This window comes from Oncorhynchus clarkii, chromosome 9 (genome assembly GCF_045791955.1).
Source record: "Oncorhynchus clarkii lewisi isolate Uvic-CL-2024 chromosome 9, UVic_Ocla_1.0, whole genome shotgun sequence".
NCBI lineage: Eukaryota > Metazoa > Chordata > Actinopteri > Salmoniformes > Salmonidae > Oncorhynchus > Oncorhynchus clarkii.
The window spans coordinates 16,654,668-16,680,906 of NC_092155.1; the positions used below are offsets into that span (position 1 = coordinate 16,654,668).

The following is a 26,239-nucleotide window of genomic DNA, read 5'->3' on the forward strand; positions in this document are numbered from 1 at the left end:
TAGATGACCTGGAGCCAGTGGGTCTGGCAACGAATATGTAGCGAGTTGAAAAATATATGGCAAATAGAAATATAAACTGGATGGTTTTCAGAGATAGATGGACGGGGTTGAGTCGAGCTGAAGGATGGGACTAAAAACAAACAAAAGATAACTATTTAAAATATTCTGTGTCCGTAAAATGTATATAGTATGTATAAGCTGGAAGTAGAAGCCTAAGAGTTGCTCACTATTAGTTTACTCCAATTAGGGGCGGGATGGTAGGGTTAGGGGAAAATAATAAAGGAAAATATATATAAAATATTTACAAAAAATATATATGGGGGATTGGAAATGATGCAGACCATTACATTGATTGAAGCCGCAATCTATCTGCAATATTAAAGCGGATCTACCCTCCCAACAACAACAAAAATATATACAAATTAAAATAAAGAACATAATGCACAGATTAAACCTGAAATACAGTGCACAAAAATCATATAATAGGAATACATTTGAGCAGACGAACAACAGATTTATGTATACAACCAAGTTTGTTTCATGACTGACCTTAAGCATTTGACACTTAAACGTACAGTGGCCACTGGATAATGTAGTTTTCACTGCAATAGTCCCACTGGAGTCCAACCAAATCAAATGTTATTTGTCACATGCCCCGAAGACAACAGGTGTAGGTAGATCTTACAGTAAAATGTTTACTTTCAAGCCCTACATTACCCAGGGGTCAAAATAAGTATATAATTTTGAGATTACTGTACAAGTAATTATACGTATATCAACTAACTGCATGATGCAATTTTTAAAAAAAGAATCCCTGATAATAAAATCGTAACAAATGATCTCCAATAATTTAATACTGAACCAGATCAACGTAACAGTCAAGGCTAGACAGTAATTCCACCGCCGCACCGGTGGGTGGCGGCAGCGTACCCGAATACACGTAAATAATCGTATTGAAACCCGCGAGGAAAATATTCCATTGCTGCTAGCACGTAGCTAGCTAGCTATTTGTTTTGATTTCTCGGGCTTGTGTATTTTCAAATAATAACTCAGTCATTACTGTCCCGTTTGTACAAATAACTAGCAACTTAACCGAAGGAAAGCAGCTGCATCCGCACCGTGAATCATTGATTTGTGAGCAACTAATTTATCTAAAGGCTAATGTTAGCTACAGTAGATAGCTAATCATTCCATCTAGCTAGTCAGTTGTTATTTGTCACATCAAACGTGCTTGCAACTGCGTTAGCTAGCAAAGTAGATGATTTTCAATTTACCAGGCTATCAAATCGTGTGAAAACTCTCGAGTAGGTTGCTCGTGCGTCGAGAAGCTATCGCGTTTGATAACACGACTTTTCCGCATATAGCTAGATCAAGGCCAACGACCTTGCTGTGATGTAAACTTGCAGAACACCTTTGCTTGTTTTGATTTACATATAGTCGTTTTAATGGGGAAAAGGAAAGACATGATCCACCCAAGGTTTCTTTTAGGTGAGTTTTTTAAAATGTTACTGTTGATGTTATGCTCCCACGACGCAAGCATGGCTGTTTTTATTTTAGTCCCCACCCCCTCTCTCTGTTACTGATCTAACCTGTAATCATCTGGATACAAATGCCTGGTTGGTTGTTTGTGAATTGAAGATTTGACACCATCATATTCACTTGCCATAAGAAGCCATTAGGAACAGTCCAGATGCCACTTGTCTTTATTTTGAGTCATACATGGCATTATTATAATAATATATGCCACTAACAGTCATGCGGTAGAGCTGACCCTGCTTAGTCGACTGGTCAATACGCTGAGATTTCCTTAGTCAAGCATTCTCAAAAAAACTCCATGGTGCACAAGACACCTAACTCATTGGACTAATCCATTGCGGAGGTCATGGGGATGGCACAGTCCATCACTCTAAGAGAACATTTATGCTTGATCCGAAAATGTGGTCGGAGGCGCCATATTGATGGTGTGACGCAATTGCGGGGAGGTATAAACACAAATTCACTTCCTTCACAACAGCTCTGCACTGCTCCGCGAAGCGCAAGAAGTATGAATGTCCTGACTTCTGCAGAGGCCGTATCACCGTAAATGTTGCACGGCCAATGCAGATTTTGGATTGACCATGCAGGGGCTTTTAAAGCCAATTTATGCTTGATCTGTGATGTGATCAGAGGCTTCGTTTGGAGAGTGTGACGCAATTGCGGAGCCCTCGGAGGCATGCAGAGGTCAAATCAAGCTCTGTACTGCATTGCTCTGTGCCTCTCAAATTTTGTAACAATGTGGAGAGCTCCGTATTGCTCCTCATTGAAATTATTGGTTGACGGTAGGTGGGGTCAGGAGGTCCTGTATAAGCACAAACTCACTTCTGACAACTTCCTTCCCAACACCTCTGCTCCACGAAGTGCAAAACGTATATTTGCTCTGACTTCTACGGAGGCCGCATCGCAGTAAATGCTGTACAGCCACTGCAGATGTTGGACTGACCATATACAGCCCTTTATACATGTGCTACTAAAATTGTAAATTGTTATATTATGTAAGAATAATGGTGTAACAAATGCGCTTTTGTCCTGCGTTGCATCACGTTTGCTGTCAGCGGTTCTGAAACTTAATGTTCAGTGCCCTATTGAATTGGCGCCTTTCCCTATATGACCTACAGTACCAGTCAAAAGTTTGGACACAACTACTCATTCCAGGGTTTTTCTTTATTTGTATTATTTTTTACATTATAGAATAATAGTGAAGACATCAAAACTATGAAATAACACATATGGAATCATGTAGTAACCAAAAAAGTGTTAAACAAATCAAAATAAATATTATATTTGAGATTCTTCAAAGTAGCCACCCCTTTGCCTTGATGACAGCTTCGCATTCTCTCAACCAGCTTCATGAGGTAGTCAGCTGGAATGCTTTTCGAACAGTCTTGAAGGAGTTCCCACATATGCTGAGCACTTGTTGAACTGCTTTTCCTTCACTCTGCGGTCCAACTCATCCCAAACCATCTCAATTGGGTTGAGGTCTCTGATTTTACTTATTATCATTTATATCATGTTGTTTACACTGTTCCAAACGAGCAGAAAACTAATTTTGTAATCTAACAGCACCTGTTTGTCTCACATAATATGCACGCAGCTCTCGCTCCCATGCCCTCCCTTTCTTGATCTTCTTCTTCTCCTATTACAATTATTGTTATGATCATCATTATAATAGGTAATGTCATTATCATTAGTTGGTTTCTTGTATAACCACCATTGAGCCTTTAGGCCTTAGAGCCCGTCCTCTTTAGTCTTAGTACTGTAACTTACTTAGGCTTATTTCAATAAATAGGCTACTGTATCAATCAATGAATCGTTCGCTCATGTCATCATACAAGTCATTCACGCTTTGAAATGCAATTAAGCATTTTAGTTTTAAAATGAAATAAAAAAAGGAGCGAAACAATAAATAAACCGCAATTCACGAATGCATGCAACTGTTTATAGTCTGCTGTAATCAATGCTTCATAGACATTGACTGGTACATTTATACTTTATTTAGTGTAATTTACACTGTTCCAAATGGTAAGAAAAAATAATAATATTGTGATCTAAAAGCACCTGTTTGGTACCCGTGGTGTGTTACGGTGTTTGGAGTTGGTTATAACCAATTGATTCATGTGATTATGAGAGGTCAGGCCCTATTGGTCAAGTTCATGCAATGCATACATGTTTTGCATAAAGAGAGTAGGGGTTGAGGGAATAGGGAATGATGTTCCTAAACAAACAAGGTATTTTTGGCCATTGGACTCCCCCTTGAGTCATTTGTGTGTCTTAGTTATTTCATCACACACTGCGCTTAAAGCATCAGAGAAGCTCAGTGCATATAGTTGATTTATTCAAACACATAGGGTGTGTCTATATATGAAAAAAAATACATGTTTTAAAATTTTGAGCAGACTGGTCAAAAGAACAGAGCACTCTTTTTTATTTTTTTTATTGTTGTGGACAACCATGCATACATTTTTTTGATGGGTGGCCCCAGCAGAAATCAAACCCACGATCCTTGGTGTTGCAAGCGCCATGCTCTACCAACCGAGCCCATAACACCAGTGGAGGCTGCTGAGGGCTCATAATAATGGCTGGAATGGAGTGAAACCATGTGTTTGATGTATTTGATACCATTCCACCTTTTTTGTCTACATCTTTATTGGTTATCTGTGACTACAGGTGATGGAGACCACCTGGGGTTACACAGCCTCCATAGGAGGAAACACAAGAAGCATAAGAAGCACAAGAAGAAGCATCACCGTGACGACGGGCACAGCTCCTACTCCGAGGCCCTGGAGTCATCTTCTGGCATCCTGATCAAGCCCCCCACGCAGCTCCGACTCAAGCCCCCCACGCAGCTCCGACTCAAGCCCCCCACGCAGCTCCGACTCAAGCCCCCCACACAGCTTCGACTCAAGATCAAACTGGGAGGCCAAACGCTGGGGACCAAAAGGTGAGACCTCGCTGGCTTCTATTTTAAGAGTGACACAGAGACTACTGAGCTTAACAAGGGTGAGTTTCTCAGAAAACATAAATATCATGGTTTGCCCATTGCCTACCAATGGTTTTAACATGGTCTTAGTGCTAAAGATATTCTTTATATTTTGGAGAAACTCACCCTGGCCCTGATCAGTTCCTATTGACTTCTGATGCAAAATATAGGTCCAGCGTTCACGTGACCTGAAATTCTAACCCCATTCTCGTTATCTCTCCTTTTTCTTAATGAACCAGTGTGCCAACATTCAGTGTGGTCCCTGGTGTAGCCCGCTCCCCGTCTCCTCTGATGATCGTGGACGATGATGACGACTCGGATGATGATGACGATGAGGAGCCTTCTGAGGGCGTCCCACTCGAGCAGTACCGGGCCTGGCTTGGTGAGTGCCAAGGTCTGTCTCTTACTCTCATCATGTCCAATCAATATAAAAGTCATTTCCTGTTTAAACTGATTGATTTACTACACACAGTGCCTTTAGAAAGTGTTCATACCACTTGACTTATTCCACATTTTGTTGTGTTACAGCCGGAATTCAAAATGTATTAAATTTAAAAAAATCTCACTTTGTCTGTGCTTAGCTGTGCTTAGCTCCATTCCATTTATTTTTTTTATCCTGAAAAACTCCCCAGTCCTTAGAGATTACAAGCATATCCATAACATGATGCAACCACTAGTATGCTAGAAAATATGGAGAGTGGTACTCAGTAATTTGTTGTATTGGATTTGCCCAAAAACATAATATTGCATTCAGGACAAAAAGTTAATTGCTTTGCCACATTTTTTCAGTGTTGCTTTTTTTGCAAACAAGATGCATGTTTTGGAATATTCTTTATTCTGTACAGGCTTCCTTCTTTTCATTCTGTCAATTAGGTTAGTATTGTGGAGTAATTACAACATTGTTGATCCAGCCTCAGTTTTCTCCTAGCACAGCCATTAAACTCTGTAACTGTTTTAAATTAACCATTGGCCTCAAGGTGAAATCTCTGAGCGGTTTCCTTCCTTTCTGGCAACTCAGTTAGGAAGGACACCTGTATATTTGTATTGACTGGGTGTATTGATACACCATCCAAAGTATAATGAATAACTTTGCCATGCTCAAAGGGATATTCAATGTCTGCTTAGATTTTTTTTTAATTTACCGATCTACCAATGGGTGCCCTTCTTGGCGAGGCATTGTAAAACCTCCCTGGTCTTTGTGGTTGAATCTGTTTGAAATTCACTGCTGGACTGAGGGACCTTACAGATAGTTCTATGTGTGGGGTACAGAGATGAGGTAGTCATTCAAAAATCATGTTAAACACTTATTGCACACAGAGTCCAATAAGTCCATGCAACTTATTGTGATACTTAAGCACATTTTTACTTCTGAACTTATTTAGGCTTGCTTTAACAAAGGAGTTGAATACTTATTGACTGAAGATATTTCAGCTTTATTTTTAATTAATTTGGATCGCAGCCATGTCATTCTAATATCTTGACCATGCACTTGTCTGTTTCTTGTCTCTAGATGAGGACAGTAACCTGGACCCGTCTCCTCTGCCAGACATGGACTCTGACTCCCTGGGGGGACTGGGGGGGCCGGTGGACGAGGAGGAGAAGTGGCTGGACGCCCTGGAGAAAGGAGAGCTGGACGACAACGGAGAGCTGAAGAAGGAGGTCGATGAGTCACTGCTCACAGCCAGACAGGTAACAGGGTCCGGACAGGCCTAGTCTAGTCTGACATGTAGAGTTCTGAGTTTTTCCCCACCATGTGATTTAAGGTTACGATATGACCTGAGAAATTGCTAGTGGTTATAAACTTAGAAGGTTACAGAAATGCCCTAACCCTATAGATTTAGGTCTACATCCTACTGTACCTGACTGTGTTTGTGTGTGTGTGCTTCTGTCTTACAGAAAGCCCTCCTGCATAAGCAACAGAACCAGCCTCTCCTGGAGCTGCCCATGGGCTACAAGGAGAAGGAGATGACCGCTGAGATGATGCAGAAGAGGGAGGAGCGTGCCCGCAAGAGGCGTCTGCAGGCTGCCAAGAAGGCAGAGGAGAACAAGAACCAGACCATTGAGAGGCTCACCAAGACCTCGAAGGCCAAGATCAAGAGCATGAGGGAACGCAAGTCCAAGCAGGCCCAGTGTCCCATGGTCCGCTACTGCGACTCGGCCCAGGGAATGGGGATTTCCTTTCCCAAGGGGGTGCTAGCCCCCACCCCTGCTCCCCCGTGCCCCCCTCCACCGGCACCGGTAGGGTGCGGAGTAAACGGGTGCAGTAATCTGAAGAGGTACTCGTGCTCCAAGACGGGGATCCCGCTCTGTAGTCTGGAGTGCTACAAGAAGAATCTGGTCCTTGTTGTGGAGAGCGCCACTTGAACTTGACCTCTTTGGAAGGTTTTGGCTTGCTGGCCGTACAGACTCTAGGGCTAAATCAAAGGACAAGGTGGATATTTTTTATTTAGCAGATTATAAAAACACTTTCTTTTTTTTCTTGATATGTCCAGTAATTGGTCATTTCCTCTGCATTTCTGGTGGCAAACTAATGACATAATGTGTACTTACAAAAGAGATGCATTGATTTGAACAACATTCATCAGTCAGTCAGTCAAATTTAGCCCTGATAACACGCATCATAATAATGGAGGCTACAGCCACATTAGCCAGTTTGTATTTCATTTCTAGATCCTGTTTGTGGAAGTCCACGTGATGTAGATTGTATAAGAATTTAACAAGGTAACCTTGTTTTGTGAAATTAATCAGCTGAAGTAAATCAGCTTTTTCCTAAAATTACAGTGCTCTGTTGCCTGTTGATCATGAAGGACTTTCATTTGTGTAAATATATCGTTAATGGTTTTGTATTCATTTAGGAAGCTGTAAAGCACTGTATAGCATCATGTTAACATGTTACACACTGTTTGATAAATTGAGAAAATGACCCCAGGAAACCAAAACAGGTTTTTATTTTAATCAACAGACTCAAAGGTGCATTTGTATCACAAATTATTTGACTTCTATGCAAAATACTGTACAGCTTAAATACAATACCCCCCCCCCCCCCCCCCCCCCCCCCCCCACAATCAACAACATATAGGAATTTAACTCCACTTAAGGCGGTTGCCATGCCAATGTGGAGAGGCTAGCAAGCAAGAACAGTCACATTATTTGGTCAGGCACACTTAAAAGGTGCTACACATAGGATTTTTGCAGCTGGTGGACCAAAACCCAAAGTAAAGGCTCAAGTGCAATTCTCCGCCATGTTACGGGGAAATGGGATGAGGGGGAGTTTTGTTTTGAATGCAGCCTTATGCTAGGTGAATTGCAAGATATTTCACAGCAATTTAGATTGTACAATGATTCCCTACACTAACCAGTGCTTGTTTTCACACAAACTGAAATTGAGTGAACAGTGTAGAATTTTTGCAACCAGGAAATGACAGAGGGATTTCCACTAGATAACACAGCCAAGTCAGAACAGCTTTCTCACTTTGACAACAGATGCTGTTCTGGCGGGTCAAAATGCAAAAATAAAAATCCTATGTGTAGCACCTTTAAGTGAACAGCAATGTCAGAACCACTGAACTAGAATGAGATTCTATTTCTACGGTCAGAACAGCAGCAAAATGCTTTCCCTGCAGCCTGTTTTCTGAGGTATTATTGAGTTTAGTGGCTTGTCCTACATGGCACACTATTCCCTACATACTGCACTACTTTTGACCAGATTCAAAAGCTGTGCACTCAATACGGAGTAGGGTGCCATTTCGGACACAACATTTTTGCATCCAGTAAACCCAGGGCTTCGTTCATTAGGCAAGTGTAGTGAGACGTTACAGATAGAAATGCAATGAATAGAGCTGACGTGATTCCTTACAATAATATTCTACATATCAGGCGTGTTTTTTCTATTTAATATATTTCTATCTGAATGTTCCACAGCGTTGTCCCCTGCTGTTCCACTGGAGCTGGTCCAAGTCTAACAGAGAACTTCCTTTTACCTGCTGTCAGGTGATCAATGTCTGTCTGGAACAAGACAAGTCTTAGTTCCCGCAATATCTCAGACAGACAGTAAGCAGGCGTTGAGGTCGACTATGAAACGTTGAAGACCAGGGTCGTGTTCATTAGGGTGTACTGTTGTAAAATATTTTGTGACGGGAAACAAACAAGTGGTTCTTATTGGAGTTCAGGTAGCCCCTCCCTGTTTCTATCAGTTTTCTCCCATTTGATGCCTAATGAAAAGAACCCAGGGCTGTGCACCGCTGTCTGTAGGTAGTAGTGTTATCAGAGTTCATTAAGAGACTGTTGGCAGACGGCTCGTCACAAGGCCAGGCCGAAAGATAGGCGGAAGGCCATCTCCACGGGAACCTCTGCCACGGAGTCATGAAAACACACATAGAATTCCTGAGGGACGGGTTCTAGAAGCATCCGGCTGGAACACAGAGAGACAACAGAGCTTCAAAGTGAGAAAGAGGAGGAAAATGGCGTTTCTGGGGCATCCTAATAATATCTACATTCTCCTGAAGTGTGCACTTGTTCACTTCCCTTCATGGATTTTAAAGGAATTGACTGGTATATGGAAACACTCTCTAGCCCATGCCTCCACCAATCCAATGCTTTTCATTTTGTGGGGAATAGTGAACGAGTGCACACTTCAGGAGAAAGGAGATATTATTGGACCGCACCCAAGGCAGAGGAGCATAGGTAGGCAGGACATAATTGCGAAGTGATTAGAACAATTGAATAAAAAGCCCTAGAGGTCAAGAGAGTAGGCAATACAGGACCACCTTGATAAATGAAGAGCTCTCTGCCCAGTATGCATCTAACTGTCACTGAAACCTAAAACCCAGCTGTTACATGGTGATCTGCTACTCCAAGCCTCTCACTCAAAGTTAACTCCAGTGTTTTACTTCCTTTCTTTACTCTACCACCCAGACAGTTTTACTTCCCTTCTTTACCACTCAGACAGCGTTGTCCCCTGCTGTTCCACTGGAAAATACACATCTCCCTGAGGGCCACCTGTAGTCTCTCTCACACACACGAAGGCGTCCAAAATCAACAGCCCGAGACAGAACCAAAGTGCCATCAGTCATTTCTACAAGGACAGACCACCATCCCTACACTACAAACCCTACATTCATTACAGATTCATTACAGACATCACTCATAATGCTGCCAACGCACACAAAACCATTATTCATAACACTGACCCTGTATAGCAACAGAGGCTAAATAAATATCATAATAGGAGACTCAATCATATACAGTGGAGTTGGGTGGGCTGCCACACTATGTAAGCACAGACACAGTTGGCCTAGTCTTAATTGGCACCCTATTCCCCATATAGTACACTGAGCCGCTCTGGTCAAATCTAGTCTACAGCATATAGAGAATAGGGTACGTGACAAGACAAAGTGTTTCCTCATATAGTATATTGGCTAGGTCTCTAAATTGTGCACTACATAGGGAACAGGGTACCATTTAGTATTTTGCACTGTCATATACCCTATCACCCAGTAGGTCATGGTGGGAGCAGGCTTCCTCTGGTCGGTCCAGTTCTCAGGTTTACACTGGAACAGAACCCCGTGTTCCTTCACTGGGCCCAGCCCATGGGTCCTCTGGGGTCTGTCTGTACCCCGCCTACCCTGCTAACAGAGATAAAAACACATTCATATAGACAGAGAAGTCTATGATTTTATACATAAACACTACCTTTGTTATTACAACTCTAGTCTCACATTGCCATACATCCCAAAAATCATCGTTGTCATACCTCCCTTGGAGGTATGGAGAATTTTGTATTGCAAAAACGGTTTGAATTGTTTGCTGGCTCCCAACTGCAAGATGTTTTTTTTTTGTACAATATATTTATTGTCATTTTTTAAAAACAATTTAACAATCATCAAAATATGACACAGATAATGCCCCGTTATTCCTCAACTGCAAGATTTGGATAGGATGTTAGATTTCAAGAACCCTCCCCCACACACCCATAGAAGGGGTGCTGTGTGTTCTGTGCATCACTGTTTTCCGTCTGGGTAGTTGTTCCCTATGCTATTTTCAAGTGTGGCCGACAGTCTGCGATTTATATATATTGAAATTGAGAGTGGATTACGCTGGTAAAGTCAAACGTCCTAGCACCTTCTAAACCGGGATCGAACCAGGGTCTGTAGTGACGCCTCTAGCACTGAGATGCAGTGCCTTAGACCGCAGCATGCTACAACTGAAAATATCGTAAAGATTGTCCATTATTTTGTTTTTGTAAGAATAAAAAAAACATGCAACGGGAGAACCTATTCAAGTAAGTAAATACATTTTTTAAATGTTAAAAACAATGTATTATTAGCTAGCTAGCCTGCTATAGTAGGCACCTTTGCAGGCTAACTCGACTGAGCTGTCATCTAGCTAACTTTGCACACTGTTTAGCTAAGTTAATCAAAAGTCATCAGCTAGCTAAATTCCTATTAGATCTCTATCTTGATGTAATCAGCTGTCAGTAAAGGCTACTGGATATGGCAGGTAATTTTGTGGGAGGACATTATGAAAATACTCTCCTGTTCCAGTTCCTAGAGAGGACAACTTTGAGGAGAGAGATAATAGCAACATAATATTCAGTGCTGTCTAATTGGAGTATTCTGAAGCCTGTTTCTTTGTGATGTTTTCTGTCCACAGATATGGGAAGCTGTGAAAGCATGTTTGCAGATAAATAGAGGTCCCAATGAATATCCCAAGAGACTAAGGGTATATCCTATATGTTAGCAAATGTTGTATACAAAATACAGTTAAAAATCACACACAATGTATAAACCTATTAGAATTGGAGCAGGGCAATCCTGCTAGAGGTCTGCTGGGTGTGCAGGGTTCTGTTTCAGCCCAGCAATAACACACCTGATTCAACATATCAAATCTAATGAGTTGATAATCAAGTGTGCTATTACTGGGTTCGAATAGAAGTCTGCTCACCCAGTGGATCAGGGATCAGTGGAGCAAGGTTGGCCAACGCTAGTATAGGGGATGCGCATTACAGGTAGCATTGTATTATTTTTTTGTATATATATTTCTGGCTTACGGCACCTGGTATTCCCATGCGGTCTCCCATCCCAGTACTAACCAGGCCCTGAACAGGTGTGTTCTGCTACTTCTTATCACCCTGCTCGCTTAACCTGCAGCGATCTAATAGGAAGTTAGCTAGCTGATGACACTGTTAAACTAAGTTAATTCAGTGTGAAAAGGTAACTAGATAGCAGCTCAGTTGAGTTAGCCTACAGCCGCAACAAATGTGTCAGAGGAAACACTGTTCGACTGATGTCCGGATTCAGCTTGCAGGCGCCCTGCCCTGTCACAAGGAGTCGCTAGAGAACGATGTGCCAAGAAAATCTCCACCGGCGAAACCCTCCCCTGCCCCGGACTGCGCTGGGCCATCCTGTGAAACAGCCTGGGATCAAAACCCAGGCTGTAGTGGCGCCTCGGCACTGCGGTCATTCATTCATTTTAGCAATGTTACATGCAAAATGATTGCAGTTGTTCCCATAGATAGACAGCACATGGTATCACTGAGCCTGGATAAGCTAGCGACTGGGCTAATACAGCTAACCTTTTAGGTCAATAATATGCTGTTTTTACTTAAAAAAATGTGTAGGCTTTATAATGTTGAGAGAAATGTAACTAGCTAGTTAGTTATACCTAGGTAGCTTACAAGATTAGCTGACTTTTATCAAAACAAACCGCATTGTGGCTAGCTATTTATTGTCCCTCATGCTTTCCCTCAGGTCAGCATTGTAGGCCATTTCTCCCCTCTTGCTGCAGCTTTAGCACATCTCGAAATAACAGAAAATGTTGTCCCTACGTCACTAATTTGATTGGTTTGACGTGTTGCAAGGCGTCACTGATTTACAACGAGTTCCGACCCCTCTCTAGATGATTTCTGCCATGGAACATCCCCAGGCTTCCCATTTTAGGGAAGCCTAGTTCGCGACGAGGCTATTACAACTCAGACACATTGTTACATATGAGAATGTGTTGTGTGTGTGTGTGTGTGTGTGAGAGAGAGAGAAAGAAAGAGTGTGTCTGGGTATGTGCGTGTATGTACACACCCGTGTGTGTGTGTGTTTCGTATCTCACCCTGGACGGTAGACTCTGCTGGAAGGTGGCCCGTATGGAGAGGCAGCAGTGGTGGAAGTTACGTATGAGCTGAGGGTGGATGGAGCCGCTGAGCTGGGCCAGCTCCCTGTGTGTAGGAGCTATGAAGATGCCCTGTACTGTCTCCATTAGCACATAGTGGAACAGAGTGTTCTCTGCCCCAGATGTCAACCTGGGAACACAGCACAGAGAGAGAGTGGAATGGGATAGAATAGTAGAGAATGAATGGAATAGAAACGAATGGAATAGAATGGATGGAATAGAAAATAATGGAATAGAATGGGGCGTTAGACCATTATTACAACAAGGAAAAACTAACTTCTAACATTGCTGGCCTGTTTCACTCACTTAATGGTGTGGTACATCTCCTCTGTCTCTCTCTCTGTCAGACTCTTCTTCAGGGTGCCCAGGTAGAATGGGTTAGGGTGCTTCATCTTGGGAATCTAGGGGAACAAATAGACAACAAAAGGTCCATTGGTAAATGACAAAAGCCATAGATTCCCACGCATACTGTGCTCACTAAAAACTATCTTTTCTCCTAGTTGTGTATGTGTGTCTAACAAATGTAAGGTATCAAAGTCAATACAGCTGATGGAACCTTAGCAAGGGGGAAGGTTATGACGATACCTTGAAAATACTTCCACTGGCTCCACTCCCATCAGATCCACCCGAACCCAGCGAGTCTCTCCGCCCGTCCAGCTTCCGGGCTGAGTCCGGGGTGGAGTGTGGACTGAGCCCTGTCTGCCCTCCTACACCCCCCTCCGGCTGTCCCTCGCTCCCACTGTCCGACTGACTCCTCTGGGGGCTAGGTCTCCGGGCACCCCCTCCGAAGAGGCTCCTGCCCACTCCCTTCCCCCCTCCCTGGGCGGAGGACGGTGGCTTCACAGCCCCAGTCAGCTTACTGAGGACAGGGGACGATGCAGCCATGGTGTCCAACCTGAGGACCACAATGGAAGTAAGTATTCTGACCACTTTGTCTCATCCTGGAGGATTTTATACCAATGTCGGATCTTAATTTGATCACCCCTTTACAGTATAACTTCCCTGCAATGCAGGAAATGTAAAACTTGTAGTGTACAGTGCATTTGGAATGTATTCGGACCCGTTCACTTTTTTCACATTTTGTTACGTTACAATCTAAACACAATACTCGATAATAACAAATCAAAAACACGTTTTTTACATTTATTTAAAAAAAAAAACTACTGAAATATCACATTTACATAAGTATCCAGACCCCTTACTCAGTACTTTGTTGAAGCACCTATGGCAGCGATTATAGCCTCGAGTCTTCTTGGGTATGACGTTACAAGCTTGGCACACCTGTATTTGGGGAGTTTCTCCCATTCCTCTCTGCAGATCCTCTCAAGGTTGGATGGGAAGCGTTGCTGCCACTCCTGCGTTGTCTTGGCTGTGTGCTTAGGGCCGTTGTCCTGTTGGAAGGTGAACCGTCGCCCCAGTTTGAGGTCCTGAGTGCTCCGGAGCAGGGTTTCATCAAGGATCTCCCAGTAATTTCCTCGGTTAATCTTTCCCTCGATCCTGACCAGTCTGCCAGTCCCTGCCGCTGAAAAACATCCCCACAGCATGATGCTGCCACCACAATGCTTCACCATAGTGATAGTATTGGCCAGGTGATGAGCGGTGCCTGTTTTCCTCCAGACGTGACACTTGGAATTCTGGCCAAATAGTTCAATCTTGGTTTCATCAGACTAGAGAATCTTTTTTCTCATGGTCAGAGTCCTTTAGGTGCCTTCTGGCAAACTCCAAGCAGAGTGGCTACTGTCTGGCCACTACTATTAATGCCTGATTAGTGGAGTACTGCAGAGATGGTTGTCCTTCTAGAAGGTTCTCCCATCTCCTCAGAGGAACTCTGGAGCTCTGTTAGAGTGACCATCGGGTTCTTGGTCACCTCCCTGACCAAGGCCATTCTCCCCCGATAGCTCAGTTTCTTGGTGGTTCCAAACTTAATGCATTTAAGAATGATGGAGGCCACTGTGTTTTTTGGTACCCTTCCCCAGATCTGTGCCTCGACACAATCCTGTCTTGGAGCTCTACGGAAAATTCCTTCGACCTCATGGCTTGGTTTGGCTCTGACATGCACTGTCAACTGTGGGTTTACCACAGGTGGACTCCAATCAAGTTGTACAAACATCTCATGGATGATCAATGGAAACAGGATGCACCTGTGCTCAATTTTGAGTCTCATAGCAATGGGTCTGAATAGCTATGTAAATAAGGTATCTGTTTTTTATGTTTAATACATTTGCAAAATGTCTAAAAACAAGTTTTTGCTTTGTCATTGTGGGGTATTGTTTGTAGATTGATGAGGGGGAAAAAGTATTTAATCAATTTTAGAATAAGGCTTTAATGTAACTAAGTGGAAAAAGTGAAGGGGTCTGAATACTTTCCGAAAGCACTGTATTCAAGGTTTAAAAAGGCTTCTGAAGGTTGTAATTTCCACTTAGAAATTTCAGACTTGATTTTCCCTTACGAAAAAGGTATCAACCCCTACAAAAATGTACATGAATTATAATTCACATTTCCTGTTGCTGCAAACTTATTTTCCAGGTGTAGCAAACTGGCTCAAATCAAGATCCTAAATGTGTATGTGTGATTTACAACTAAACTAAGGTTAATTTGTTGTAAAGTATTTAACTTAACAAACTAAACTTAACTACTAAACTAAAACTAACCTGTCCCGGGCAGAGGAGGGGAGGAACCAGTCAGCACAAGAGAGGCAGGGTGCGGGCGGGGCGGCCAGGCGTTCCTCCACCCCTACGTCCAGCCCCTCCAGCTGCAGGAGGGTGGCCTTGACCTGGTCCACGTACACACAGTCAGGTCCCGGGGCCCCCAGGGCAGGGGACGCACAGCCCCCTGCCTCCAGGAGGACGCACTGCATGAAATGCCTCTGGGGGAGAAGGAGAGAGAATGTGTGGGTTCACAGCAATGTCTGGGAGGAAAAGGGTCAACTCACTAGATGGAAAAGGTTGATAGGTGTCTAAGTTGATAATGGCAGCCATCTTGGTCAGGGATCAAGTCTAACTGGATTAAGATGCATTTCTTCTTTTTAGTAATGCAGAAGAAAATAATGTGTTTCTAGAATGAAAGCTTTCCAGACCAAGATGGCCATCCTTTAGTGTTCTATTTAATACTACGATCTTACCAGTCCCACTATGAGCAGGAAGTAGCGTCCCTGTGGCTGGCAGTAGCCGGGCCTGGTACAGTGGTTGTTATTGGTCTGTGTCTGGGTGTTCTGGGTGCGATGTTGTGGGAACACCTCTCTCCAGATGACCAGCTGGCCCACGCGCTGCTCTGCTGCCAGGGGGAGGAGACAGTAGTGCTGGCAGTACAGACAAACATCCAGCAGGTCCTCCTTGGGGAGGTGGTTGGCTATCAGGTAGCCCTGTAGAGAGACAGAGAACACAGACCCACAGGAACAAACACACACACGTAGACAAACAGAGAACACACACACAGGAACAAAAGAACGCACACACACAGGGAACGAAGATGTACAGCGTGTTATCCTGGGTGATGTTATGTGATTATATAGATAGCATTTAACGGGCTCTTTCTTCCTATCCATCCAAGGGTGTCTGTGAGGTGTTGGGCTTCACCGTGGGCCCAGGTGTCAAGTGTGTGTGGAAAGGACAGCGATCCAGTAGACAGGTGTCAGGTGTGTGTGTGTGTGTGACACCCACCTTGTAGAACAGACAGGAGCCCAGCGTCACGTAGAGACGCCTCATGCCATAGAAGTCTTCTGACTGAGAGAGAGAGAGGACTATCTTCATTATCAGTTTCAGAAGGTCAGACATGAATGATTAAGTAGCCTGCTGCTCTCTCTCTCTCACTCACTGGCTCATTAAATATCCACAGGCAGGTCCAGAAATAGACTCACCTTCTCCTCTCACTACTAGGCCCAACAGAGGGAAGGAGACAGCTGGTGGCTCTGTTTAATGAAATGGCACCCTACTCCCTATAAAGTGCACTGATTTGACCAGAGTCCTATGTAACGATTTGACTTACCATTTCTCCAAAATCTGACGATTCAAAGTCTGAGAGAACAGTGTCAACCTCCATCTGTGAATAGACAGACGATCAGAGACGATAAATAGAATTCTGACATACAATTGTAATTTTACAGCACAGATGTAGTGACTTATTTCTGCATTAACAATGGCTGCAGAGTCAACCATGCTCTGGAGCATCTCACATTGGAAAAGAGTCTGAGCAGAAAACTGGTTGGCAGGATCCCTTGTAATTTTTACCGCCAGACAGCAGAGGGCAGCAAAGACGAGACATAAATCAATAAAGACATCCAAGATCATGGATGGGCAAATCCAGTCCTCAGGGCCTGATTGGTGTCACACTTTTGCCCCAGTCCCAGCTAACACACCTGACTCCAATAATCAACGAATCATGATCTTCAGATTAGAATGCAATTAGTTGAATCAGTTGTGTTTACTAGGGATGGGGGGAAAGAGTGACACCACTCCAGCCCCAGAGGACTGTAGTTGCCCATCCCTGATCAAGATTGCAAAAAAGCCCAGTCATATTATAGCAAGAGCAAATTCCTAAACTTATCACTGACATGCGAGTCTAAAACACTTTTCATAGGACAAGAAAGGTAGTTAAAGCGTGAGAAAGCACAAACACCAAATGGTGAAAACACAAATGAACAGGAAGTGCTTCATCACATCCATGGCCCGAAGCTGTGGCCCATGCAGACCTTTATCTCAGGAGGCAGGGTGAGCCATCGGACCGCCGGCAGTCCGTCCAGGAAGAGAGTCTCCGAGACATCAGGGGGCGTGGCTACGGAGCTGCCACTCAACCTGGAGGGGTGGATCAGCTGCTGGAAGAACAGGCAGAAGAAATGGTCCAGTCTGGGGGCGTGGTCCACCTGGCAAAATGCACTGAGGAGGAGAGGATGAAAAGATGGAGGGAGAGATGGAGGATGGGAACAGGTGGAGGGAAAGAAGCCTATTTAGGTTTGATGTAATATAACAGCATCAAATGGGAAGCCAGAAAGACTGGAACTGCTTGAACCGGGAAATCAAACTAGCGTCCGAAATGGCACCCTATTCCCTACATAGTGCACTACTTTTGGTCAAATTTAGGATGCATCCCTAGTCAATGACCAGGACTGGAGACCGTCAACAGACCTGCCCAGAGAGCCATACATCACGTTGAGAGTCCTGACCACACCTCCCACTACCGTCTGCAGAGAGAGCAGAGGAACCCTGAAGAAAACAAGAGAACATAACACACAGTCAACGAGGAGGAGGAGATCAAACATATTATTAGGGCACATGGTCAAGAAAAGCTATAACATTTAGCTGACATGTGATTGAGTGAGACGGTGTATTGAATATGGAAGTATGTATTTGAGCTATGATTGACTTCGGATGACTTTGATGTGTTGATACCACAGGAGGTTGGTGGCACCTTAATTGGGGAGAACGGGCTCTTGGTAATTGCTGGAGCCGAATAAGTGGAATGGTTTCAAATACATCAAACACATGGTTTCCACCTGGTTTCCACCTGGTTTCCACCTGGTTTCCATCTGGCTTCCATGTGTTTGATGCCATTCCATTTACTCCATTCCAGACATTATTATGAGCCGTCCTCCCCTCTGCAGCCTCCACTGGTCGGTACCTCTCAGCAGGCAGGCCGATCACCAGCAGGTTGTTGCTCTCCTTCCAGTAGCCCACATGGACCAGCTGTTTACGGAGCAGCAGAGACGAGCTGATGAGAGGGGGATGGAGGGGAGGAGGAGAAAGAAAAAGAGAAGACGGGTAGAGTGCAGACAAAAAAAGAGGGGGAATAAGACAGAAGAGGAGAGGAGGGGGAGGAGAAGGCAGAAGGTTAGAGCACAGAAAAGAAAGAGGAGGAGAGGAAAGCGAGAGGAAGAACCGGAGCAGGAGAAAAGATAGAGAAGAAATATAACCATGGCAGGAATTTCCATTTTTAGTAGTTCGTATATTTAATTGGGGCTTTGTATATTCACTACCTCCGTGGCAGTCTTACCTGACTAACCTAACCCTCTATTTGCTGTTCCCAATAAACTTCTTCAGTATTTCTGGAGGCCACGGCAAACAGGAAGTGGACATTTTCTTATTTCCTTGGAATTCTTACTGAGCTCCCACAATATGTATATGATTGTACAGACTTTGTTTACCTGACTATCTGTCCCCCGGTGACATTCTCCAGCATGTCACACAAAGTGAGGAAGATCCCTCGGACTCCCTTCAGCTGGCTGGACGCCTCAGAAACAGGGTACTGGTACAGGATCTCTTGCTGAGAAAGTACACAGACAGACAGTCTGTTAGAGAAGACAGAGCACGGGGCAGGCTCCCCTGTATTATCTGAGCCGACTACTTCAGGAGAGGGCCGGGGGGAGTTCGGGTCGACCACCTTGGACAATGGCTGGGGGGGGGGGGGGGGGGGGAATAGCCCTGGAAACAAGGACAAAAGCAGAGAGAATCCTTAAAATGCCAGACATTCACCTCTGGGTCAACAACACCAACACTTGTACCACAGACAAAGTTAACTGGCTAACTCCTCCATCCTGCTTTGTAGTATACACCTCAGGCACTGAAACTATGATTGGCTTCCTAGTAATAAACATTTCTATCCAGCACAGTCTTCAAGATGCATCTTAATATTCTGACCTAACTATCAGCTTCCACCCTATTGCTTTCACCTGTCAAGTCCTCCTTTTTCCATTAAAATAAATAGAAAAACACTCACACTGTGTGTGTACCCACAGAAACACAGATGTCAAAATGCACACACACAGGCTACACACAACAACTTCTGTCATTTCTCCTACTCTACAATCGGCGGACAAGCGGATGTGTTTTCGAATTCCAAGTTCTGAGAGAGAGTACTGGTGGAGAGAGAGAGAGAGAGAGAGAGAGAGAGAGAGAGAGAGAGAGAGAGATAGAGAGAACTGGTGTAGAGAGAGAGAGAGAGAGAAATGGTGTAGAGAGAGAATTTAGTCAGCCACCAATTGTGCAAGTTCTCCCACTTAAAAAGATGAGAGAGGCCTGTAATTTTCATCATAGGTACACTTCAAACATGACAGACAAAACGAGAAAAAAAGAAAAGAAAAAAACAACAACAGGAAAATCACATTGTAGGATTTTTAATGAATTTATTTGCATATTATGGTGGAAAATAAGTATTTGGTCAATAACAAAAGTTTCTCAATACTTTGTTATATACCCTTTGTTTGCAATGACAGCGGTCAAACGTTTTCTGTAAGTCTTCACAAGGTTTTCACACACTGTTTCTGGTATTTTGGCCCATTCCTCCATGCAGATCTCCTCTAGAGCAGTGACGTTTTGGGACTGTTGCTGGGCAACACGGACTTTCAACTCCCGCCAAAGATTTTCTATGGGGTTGAGATCTGGAGACTGGCTAGGCCACTCCAGGACCTTGAAATGCTTCTTACGAAGCCACCCCTTCGTTACCCGGGCGGTGTGTTTGGGATCATTGTCATGCTGAAAGACCCAGCCACGTTTCATCTTCAATGCCCTTGCTGATGGAAGGAGGTTTTCACTCAAAATCTCACGATACATGGCCCCATTCATTCTTTCCTTTACACGGATCAGTCGTCCTGGTCCCTTTGCAGAAAAACAGCCCCAAAGCATGATGTTTCCACCCCCACGCTTCACAGTAGGTATGGTGTTCTTTGGATGCAACTCAGCATTCTTAGAGTTGAGTTTTTACCAAAAAGTTATATTTTGATTTCATCTGACCATATGACATTCTCCCAATCTTCTTCTGGATCATCCAAATGCTCTCTAGCAAACTTCAGACGGGCCTGGACATGTACTGGCTTAAGCAGGGGGACACGTCTGGCACTGCAGGATTTGAGTCCCTGGCGGCGTAGTGTGTTACTGATTGTAGGCTTTGTTACTCTGGTCCCAGCTCTCTGCAGGTCATTCACTAGGTCCCCCCGTGTGGTTCTGGGATTTTTGCTCACCGTTCTTGTGATCATTTTGACCCCACGGGGTGAGATCTTGCGTGGAGCCCCAGATCGAGGGAGATTATCAGTGGTCTTGTATGTCTTCCATTTCCTAATAATTGCTCCCACAGTTGATTTCTTCAAACCAAGCTGCTTACATATTGCAGATTCAGTCTTCCCAGCCTGGTGCAGGTCTACAATTTTGTTTCTGGTGTCCTTTGACAGCTCTTTGGTCTTGGCCATAGTGGAGTTTGGAGTGTGACTGTTTGAGGTTGTGGACAGGTGTCTTTTATACTGATAACAAGTTCAAACAGGTGCCATTAATACAGGTAACGAGTGGAAGACAGAGGAACCTCTTAAAGAAGAAGTTACAGGTCTGTGAGAGCCAGAAATCTTGCTTGTTTGTAGGTGACCAAATACTTATTTTCCACCATAATTTGCAAATAAATTCATTAAAAATCCTACAATGTGATTTTCTGGATTTCTTTTCTCATTTTTTCTGTCATAGTTGAAGTGTACCTATGATGAAAAGTACAGGCCTCTCTCATCTTTTTAAGTGGGAGAACTTGCACATTGGTGGCTGACAAAATACTTTTTTGCCCCACTGTATCTATGAGGTGTGAGTCCCCCCCTCTACAATGTAAAACACATTGAGCACTTTGAAAAGCGTCATATAATCCAATTAATATATTGTATTGAAGTCAGTGAAATTAACGTTAATCACTTCAATCCGTGTGCAATTATTGACATGTATTTATCCCATTACTAATGTAATGGTTTTGTATCGTCAAGGGAGATATTATCAAAAGGAACTCAATTTATTCTTCACACCTTTCCCCTGTTTCTATTTTTCCATTGTGTATGTGTGTGTTTGTGTGTGTGTGTGCCTGTACATTTTGGATGTTGTTATAAAGAGGCAAAGGCCCTGGATCTGAAAGCCTACCAGAGTGGTAGTTCTGTTCTCTAAAGCTTCTGCTTTGTGTCAGAAAACACAGTGTGCCAACAAACTTTTTAAGTGCTGCGCTAAGGAATTTCCTACATGGGTATTTTTTATTTATTACATTTAATGACTCAATGCAGTCAAGTACTCATTTATTGAGTGTATAAAATGAACTGCATCCATGAGGTGCTTTTCACTGGGTCTGAAGAAAGCACTTAGCTAACATTGAACTACAGTTAGACGCACAATACGTTTTAAATTTCATTTCGGGTTTTGTTTCTTGGTCGAATGTGTTCGTACCAAGCAGTGCACTATATAGGGAATAGGGTGCATTTCTGAGACCTACTGAACTGACCTCTTCCAGGGGGGAGTCTGAGTCCAGTTTGAGTGACAGGTACATGACGATGTGAGGGATGTGTCCTATAGACATCTGGAGCTCCACCGTGTCCTCGCCCCACAGCAGACGCACCAGCTGGCTGACCGGGGGAGAGGGCCTGAGCCTGGGGGCAGAGGACACGTCCACACCCCCCTCCCCTGGTCCTCCTGCACTGGCTGTCACCAGGGTCAGTTTCACCTGGGCGGGAGGGGGAGAAGAAAGAAAGAAAGAAAGAAAGAACGAAAGAACGAAAGAACGAAAGAACGAAAGAAAGAAAGAACGAAAGACAGAAAGAAAGAAAGAGAGAGAGAGTGGGGGGAATAGGCAAAGAAAGAAAGAGGCAGAAAGAAAGAAAGAGAGAGAAGGGAGAGAGAGACAAAGCAAGTTAGCTATCCAAAGAGATCATCATCATATTTCCACCACATTCTACATAGTTTTTCCTTTCTGAACACTTTAAAAAAGACCCGTTGTGGGTTTGGCTACAGAACATAAGCCAGCAGTGAGTTTGTACGAGTCTGAAGAATCACTGTTGGCAAGAATCAGCATGGGAACTACACTGTGATCATAATATGGTCATAAACAGCATTTTATCCCGTCCATTAGGGCTGCAGCTTAACTCATGTGCTCCCCATTTCATGGTTTGGCCTGGCACTACAGGAAAGGGTTCAGTTAAATCCCGTATACAGAGCCATCAGTGATGTGATTTACTTAGGAAAAGAGGAAGGAGCGTAAACAGAATAATGTTGATTGTCAGAGAGAGAGATTATATTCCTCCTGACCACTGAAAGTGAAGCGACATGGTGTGTGTGTAAATCAGAAACAGTTCCCACCACAAGGCAGGCCCCAGAACAGTGACAGAAGAACATAGAGCTGCACAACCCTCTGTAATTCTCAGAGCTCATTCCACACTGTACAACACACACACACACTTTACAAACCAACCCAGGCAGACAGGCACACAAATGGAAACACATACAGAAACAGTATGGTGGAGATTCATGCTTGACAAATTTATAGATGAATATTATTGTCTGTCATTCTCACATTTCAACACAGACCCTAAATACTATGGCCTACATACACGCAGCCTCAAACTCAAACACACTGTACAAATGCCGAAAATAATTGTGTAGACACACACACACACACTAGATGCACATACGCACCGGGCTGGCTCTAGGAAGTAACCTGTCACCACTTGAGAGGTCTGCTAAGGATTTCTGGTTGACTTTAATCAAGACAAATCAGGACCAGAGACCAGATGTGTGTGTGTGTGTGTGTGTGCGCGCGCGTGTGGATGCGTCTTCAACACTGACAAAGGTCTGATTATCTCTCCAAGAACTGTTCACTGCCCTAATGGATTACAAATGAATGGACTGGTGTCAGAAAAATGGTAGAAAGTCCATGCTTACACCAATCCAACGTTGTTGATTTGCATAGTTTTTCATTTTGTTAGGATCCCCCTTAGCCGACGCCAATGGCAACAGCTGGTCTTACTGGGGTCCCACATAACGGGAAAATACATTACAGACAAAATACTTTACAATTTACATACATTTAAAAACATGAACATGTAGTGTGTGTGCATCTAGCAGTTACACGTACATGTTAGTACGTACACACAAAAAGTAGGCCACATTGGGGGGAAAGAGGTGTTCCTTTATTTGTTTTTTGAAACCAGGTTTGCTGTTCGCTTGCACTATATGAGATGGAAGGGAGTTCTATGCAATCATGGCTCGGTATAATACTGTACGTTTCCTTGAATTTGCTTTAGACCTGGGGACTGTGAAACGACCCCTGGTGGCATGTCTGGTGGGGTAAGTGTGTGTGTGTCCTTGCTGTGTGTAAGTTGACTACGCAAACAATTTGGAATTTCGAACACATGATTGTTTCTTACAAAAACAAGAAGCGATGTGGTCTGTCTTTCCTCGACTCTTAGCATGCATAGTATAGTATAGCATAGTAGGTCACCCCTGTGTCTCAGCTGGTACAGGCAACTCTGGGTCTTCCTTTCCTGAGGCGGTCCTCATGAGAGCCAGTTTCATCATAGAGCTTGATGGTTTTTGCCACTGCACTTGAAGAATCTTTCAAAGTTCTTGAAATTTTCCGAACTGAATGACCATGTCTTCAAGTACTGATGGTCTGTTGTTTCTCTTTGCTTATTTGAGCTGTTCTTGCCATAATATGGACATGGTCTTTTACCAAATAGGGCTATCTTCTGTATACCCCCCTACCTTGGCACAACACAACTGATTGGCTCAAACGTATTAAGATGTAAAGAAATTCCAAAAATTAACTTAACAATACACACCTGTTAAATGAAATGCATTCCAGGTGACTACCTTGTGAGGCTAGTTGAGAGAATGCCAAGAGTGTGCAAAGCTGTCATCAAGACAAAGGGTGGCTACTTTGAAGAATCTCAAATATAAAATAATGTAAAAAAAAAAACTTTTTTTGTTACTAGATGATTCCATATGTGTTATTTCATAGTTTTAATGTCTTCACTATTATTCTACAAAGTAGAAAATAGTCAAAATAAATAAAAACCCTTGAATAAGTAGCTGTGTCCAAATGTTTGACTGGTACTGTATTTAAATAAGGTATTTCCGGTATTTTATTTTTAACCCATTTGCAAAAATGTCAAAGTCAAGGGGTCTGAATACTTTCCGATAGTATTGAACTTCATTCAATTTATCGAATCAGTTATCGTTTTCTTGCTCAAACCGTGAACAACACCTGTCAAACGCAAACATTTCTCTCAAAACACAGGGATGTCTATTTTTTTATTTAACCTTTATTTAACTAGGGAAGTCAGTTAAGAACAAGGGCTAGGCCCTTTTTTTTCTCAATTTCCGCCTGTCTGACGTGCCCAAAGTAAACTGCATGTTGCTCAGGCCCTAAAGCCAGGATAAGAATATAATTGGTACCATTGGAAAGAAAACACTTTGAAGTTTGTAGAAATGTTAAAATAATGTAGGAGACTATAACACAATAGATATGGTAGAAAGAAAAACCAACCAGAATTTTTCTTTTGAGAGTCCATGCTCTTACAATGGAAAGTATTGGGGCATACTGAATTCTAGCCCCCAGGATGCAATTCCTATGGCTTCCACATGCTGTCGGCATTCTATGTTCAACGTTTCAGGCTTGTAACTTCCAAAACAAATAAGAAATATGAGTTTTAGAACAGGGACACAGTCTTGGAAATTTGTGTTTGGGCGAGCGATGAAGACACACCTGCTAAAATCGGTTTCCTATTGAACATACTTCTTTCCGTAAGAAATATTATAGTTTGATTACATTTTAGGGTATCTGAGGAGTTAATAGAAATGTAGTTTGACTTGTTGAAACAAAGTGGTAGGTTTTCGGATTCCTTTCTCTCCATGTTGAACGAATGGATTACTCAAATCGATGGCGCCAACTAAAACAGACTTTTTGGGATATAAGGAAGGATTTTATCTAACAAAACAACACTACATGTTATAGCTGGGACCATTTGGATGACAAACCAGAGGAAGATTTTCAAAATGTAAGTGAATATTTAATTGCCATTTGTGAATTTATGAAACCCGTGTTGGTGGAAAAATATTTTAATATGGGGCGCCGTCCTCGAAACAATCGCATGGCATGCTTACACTGTAATGGCTACTGTAAATCGGACAGTGCAGTTAGATTAACAATAATTTAAGCTTTCAACCGATATAAGACACTTGCATGTACCTAAATGTTTATGATTATTTATTTGAATTGCGCGCCCTCCAGTTTCAACGGAAGTTGTCCCGCCAGCGGGACGCCGAGCCCAAACAGGATAGCAACATAGGAAAAGGCGCCAATTCTACGACGCACTGAAGATTGTTCCAGAACCGCAGACAGCGACCGTATCCAAACCTGCAGAAAGCGCATGTTATAAAATAATATTTGATTTATTAGTGTTGCACCATTATTTTTACATAATATAACCATATACAATTTCAGTATCACATTTTAGAGTGATGGACTACGATAACAGAATCAGGTACGAATCAGATGTGTCTTGTGCACCATGAAGTCAAATGTCTAACGTTTGCTGATGATCTGGTGCTTCTGTCCCCAACCAAGGAGGGCCTACAGCAGCACCTAGATCTTCTGCACAGATTCTGTCAGAACTGGGCCCTGACAGTAAATCTCAGTATGCCAAAAATAATGGTGTTCCAAAAAAGCTCCAGTTGCCAGGACCACAAATACAAATTCCACCTAGACTCTGTTTCCCAAGAGCACTCAAAAAACTATACCTACCTCGGCCTAAACATCAGTACGACATTTAACTTCCACAAAGCT

At 43.2% G+C, this 26,239-nt stretch overlaps 2 protein-coding genes across 6 annotated transcripts in view; one reads left to right on the forward strand and one right to left on the reverse strand.

The window, feature by feature from the left end:
* Positions 1–946: 946 nt before the first annotated feature.
* Positions 947–7,455, forward strand: LOC139415990 (INO80 complex subunit B-like). Of its 2 annotated transcripts, none has more exons than XM_071164216.1 (5): positions 947–1,488; positions 4,204–4,477; positions 4,756–4,910; positions 6,027–6,205; positions 6,413–7,455. In XM_071164216.1, exons 1-5 carry the CDS (start codon positions 1,446–1,448, stop codon positions 6,878–6,880), a joined length of 1,119 nt encoding a protein of 372 aa, XP_071020317.1. In that variant the 5' UTR covers positions 947–1,445; the 3' UTR covers positions 6,881–7,455. The 2 variants fall into 2 exon arrangements, with proteins under 2 accessions (XP_071020317.1, XP_071020318.1); XM_071164217.1 differs by having other exon boundaries at positions 948–1,488; positions 4,756–4,898.
* The window catches only part of LOC139415989 (inturned planar cell polarity protein), a 38,596-nt gene continuing 19,804 nt past the window's right edge, over positions 7,448–26,239 (reverse strand). For 2 of the 4 annotated variants that reach the window (XM_071164215.1, XM_071164213.1), the window contains exons 4-17: positions 21,902–22,120; positions 18,813–18,931; positions 18,290–18,379; positions 17,797–17,874; positions 17,364–17,547; positions 16,661–16,714; positions 16,336–16,398; positions 15,798–16,037; positions 15,328–15,542; positions 13,262–13,571; positions 12,983–13,077; positions 12,617–12,806; positions 10,001–10,140; positions 7,448–8,927 (exon numbers count right to left, since the gene is read on the reverse strand). In XM_071164215.1, coding sequence (XP_071020316.1) covers positions 8,816–8,927; positions 10,001–10,140; positions 12,617–12,806; positions 12,983–13,077; positions 13,262–13,571; positions 15,328–15,542; positions 15,798–16,037; positions 16,336–16,398; positions 16,661–16,714; positions 17,364–17,547; positions 17,797–17,874; positions 18,290–18,379; positions 18,813–18,931; positions 21,902–22,120 — 2,109 coding nt within the window. In that variant the 3' untranslated portion in view covers positions 7,448–8,815. Of the gene's footprint in view, positions 8,928–10,000; positions 10,144–12,616; positions 12,807–12,982; positions 13,078–13,261; positions 13,572–15,327; positions 15,543–15,797; positions 16,038–16,335; positions 16,399–16,660; positions 16,715–17,363; positions 17,548–17,796; positions 17,875–18,289; positions 18,380–18,812; positions 18,932–21,901; positions 22,121–26,239 lie in introns of all 4 variants that reach the window. The other 2 variants (XM_071164214.1, XM_071164212.1) reach the window with 1 other exon arrangement.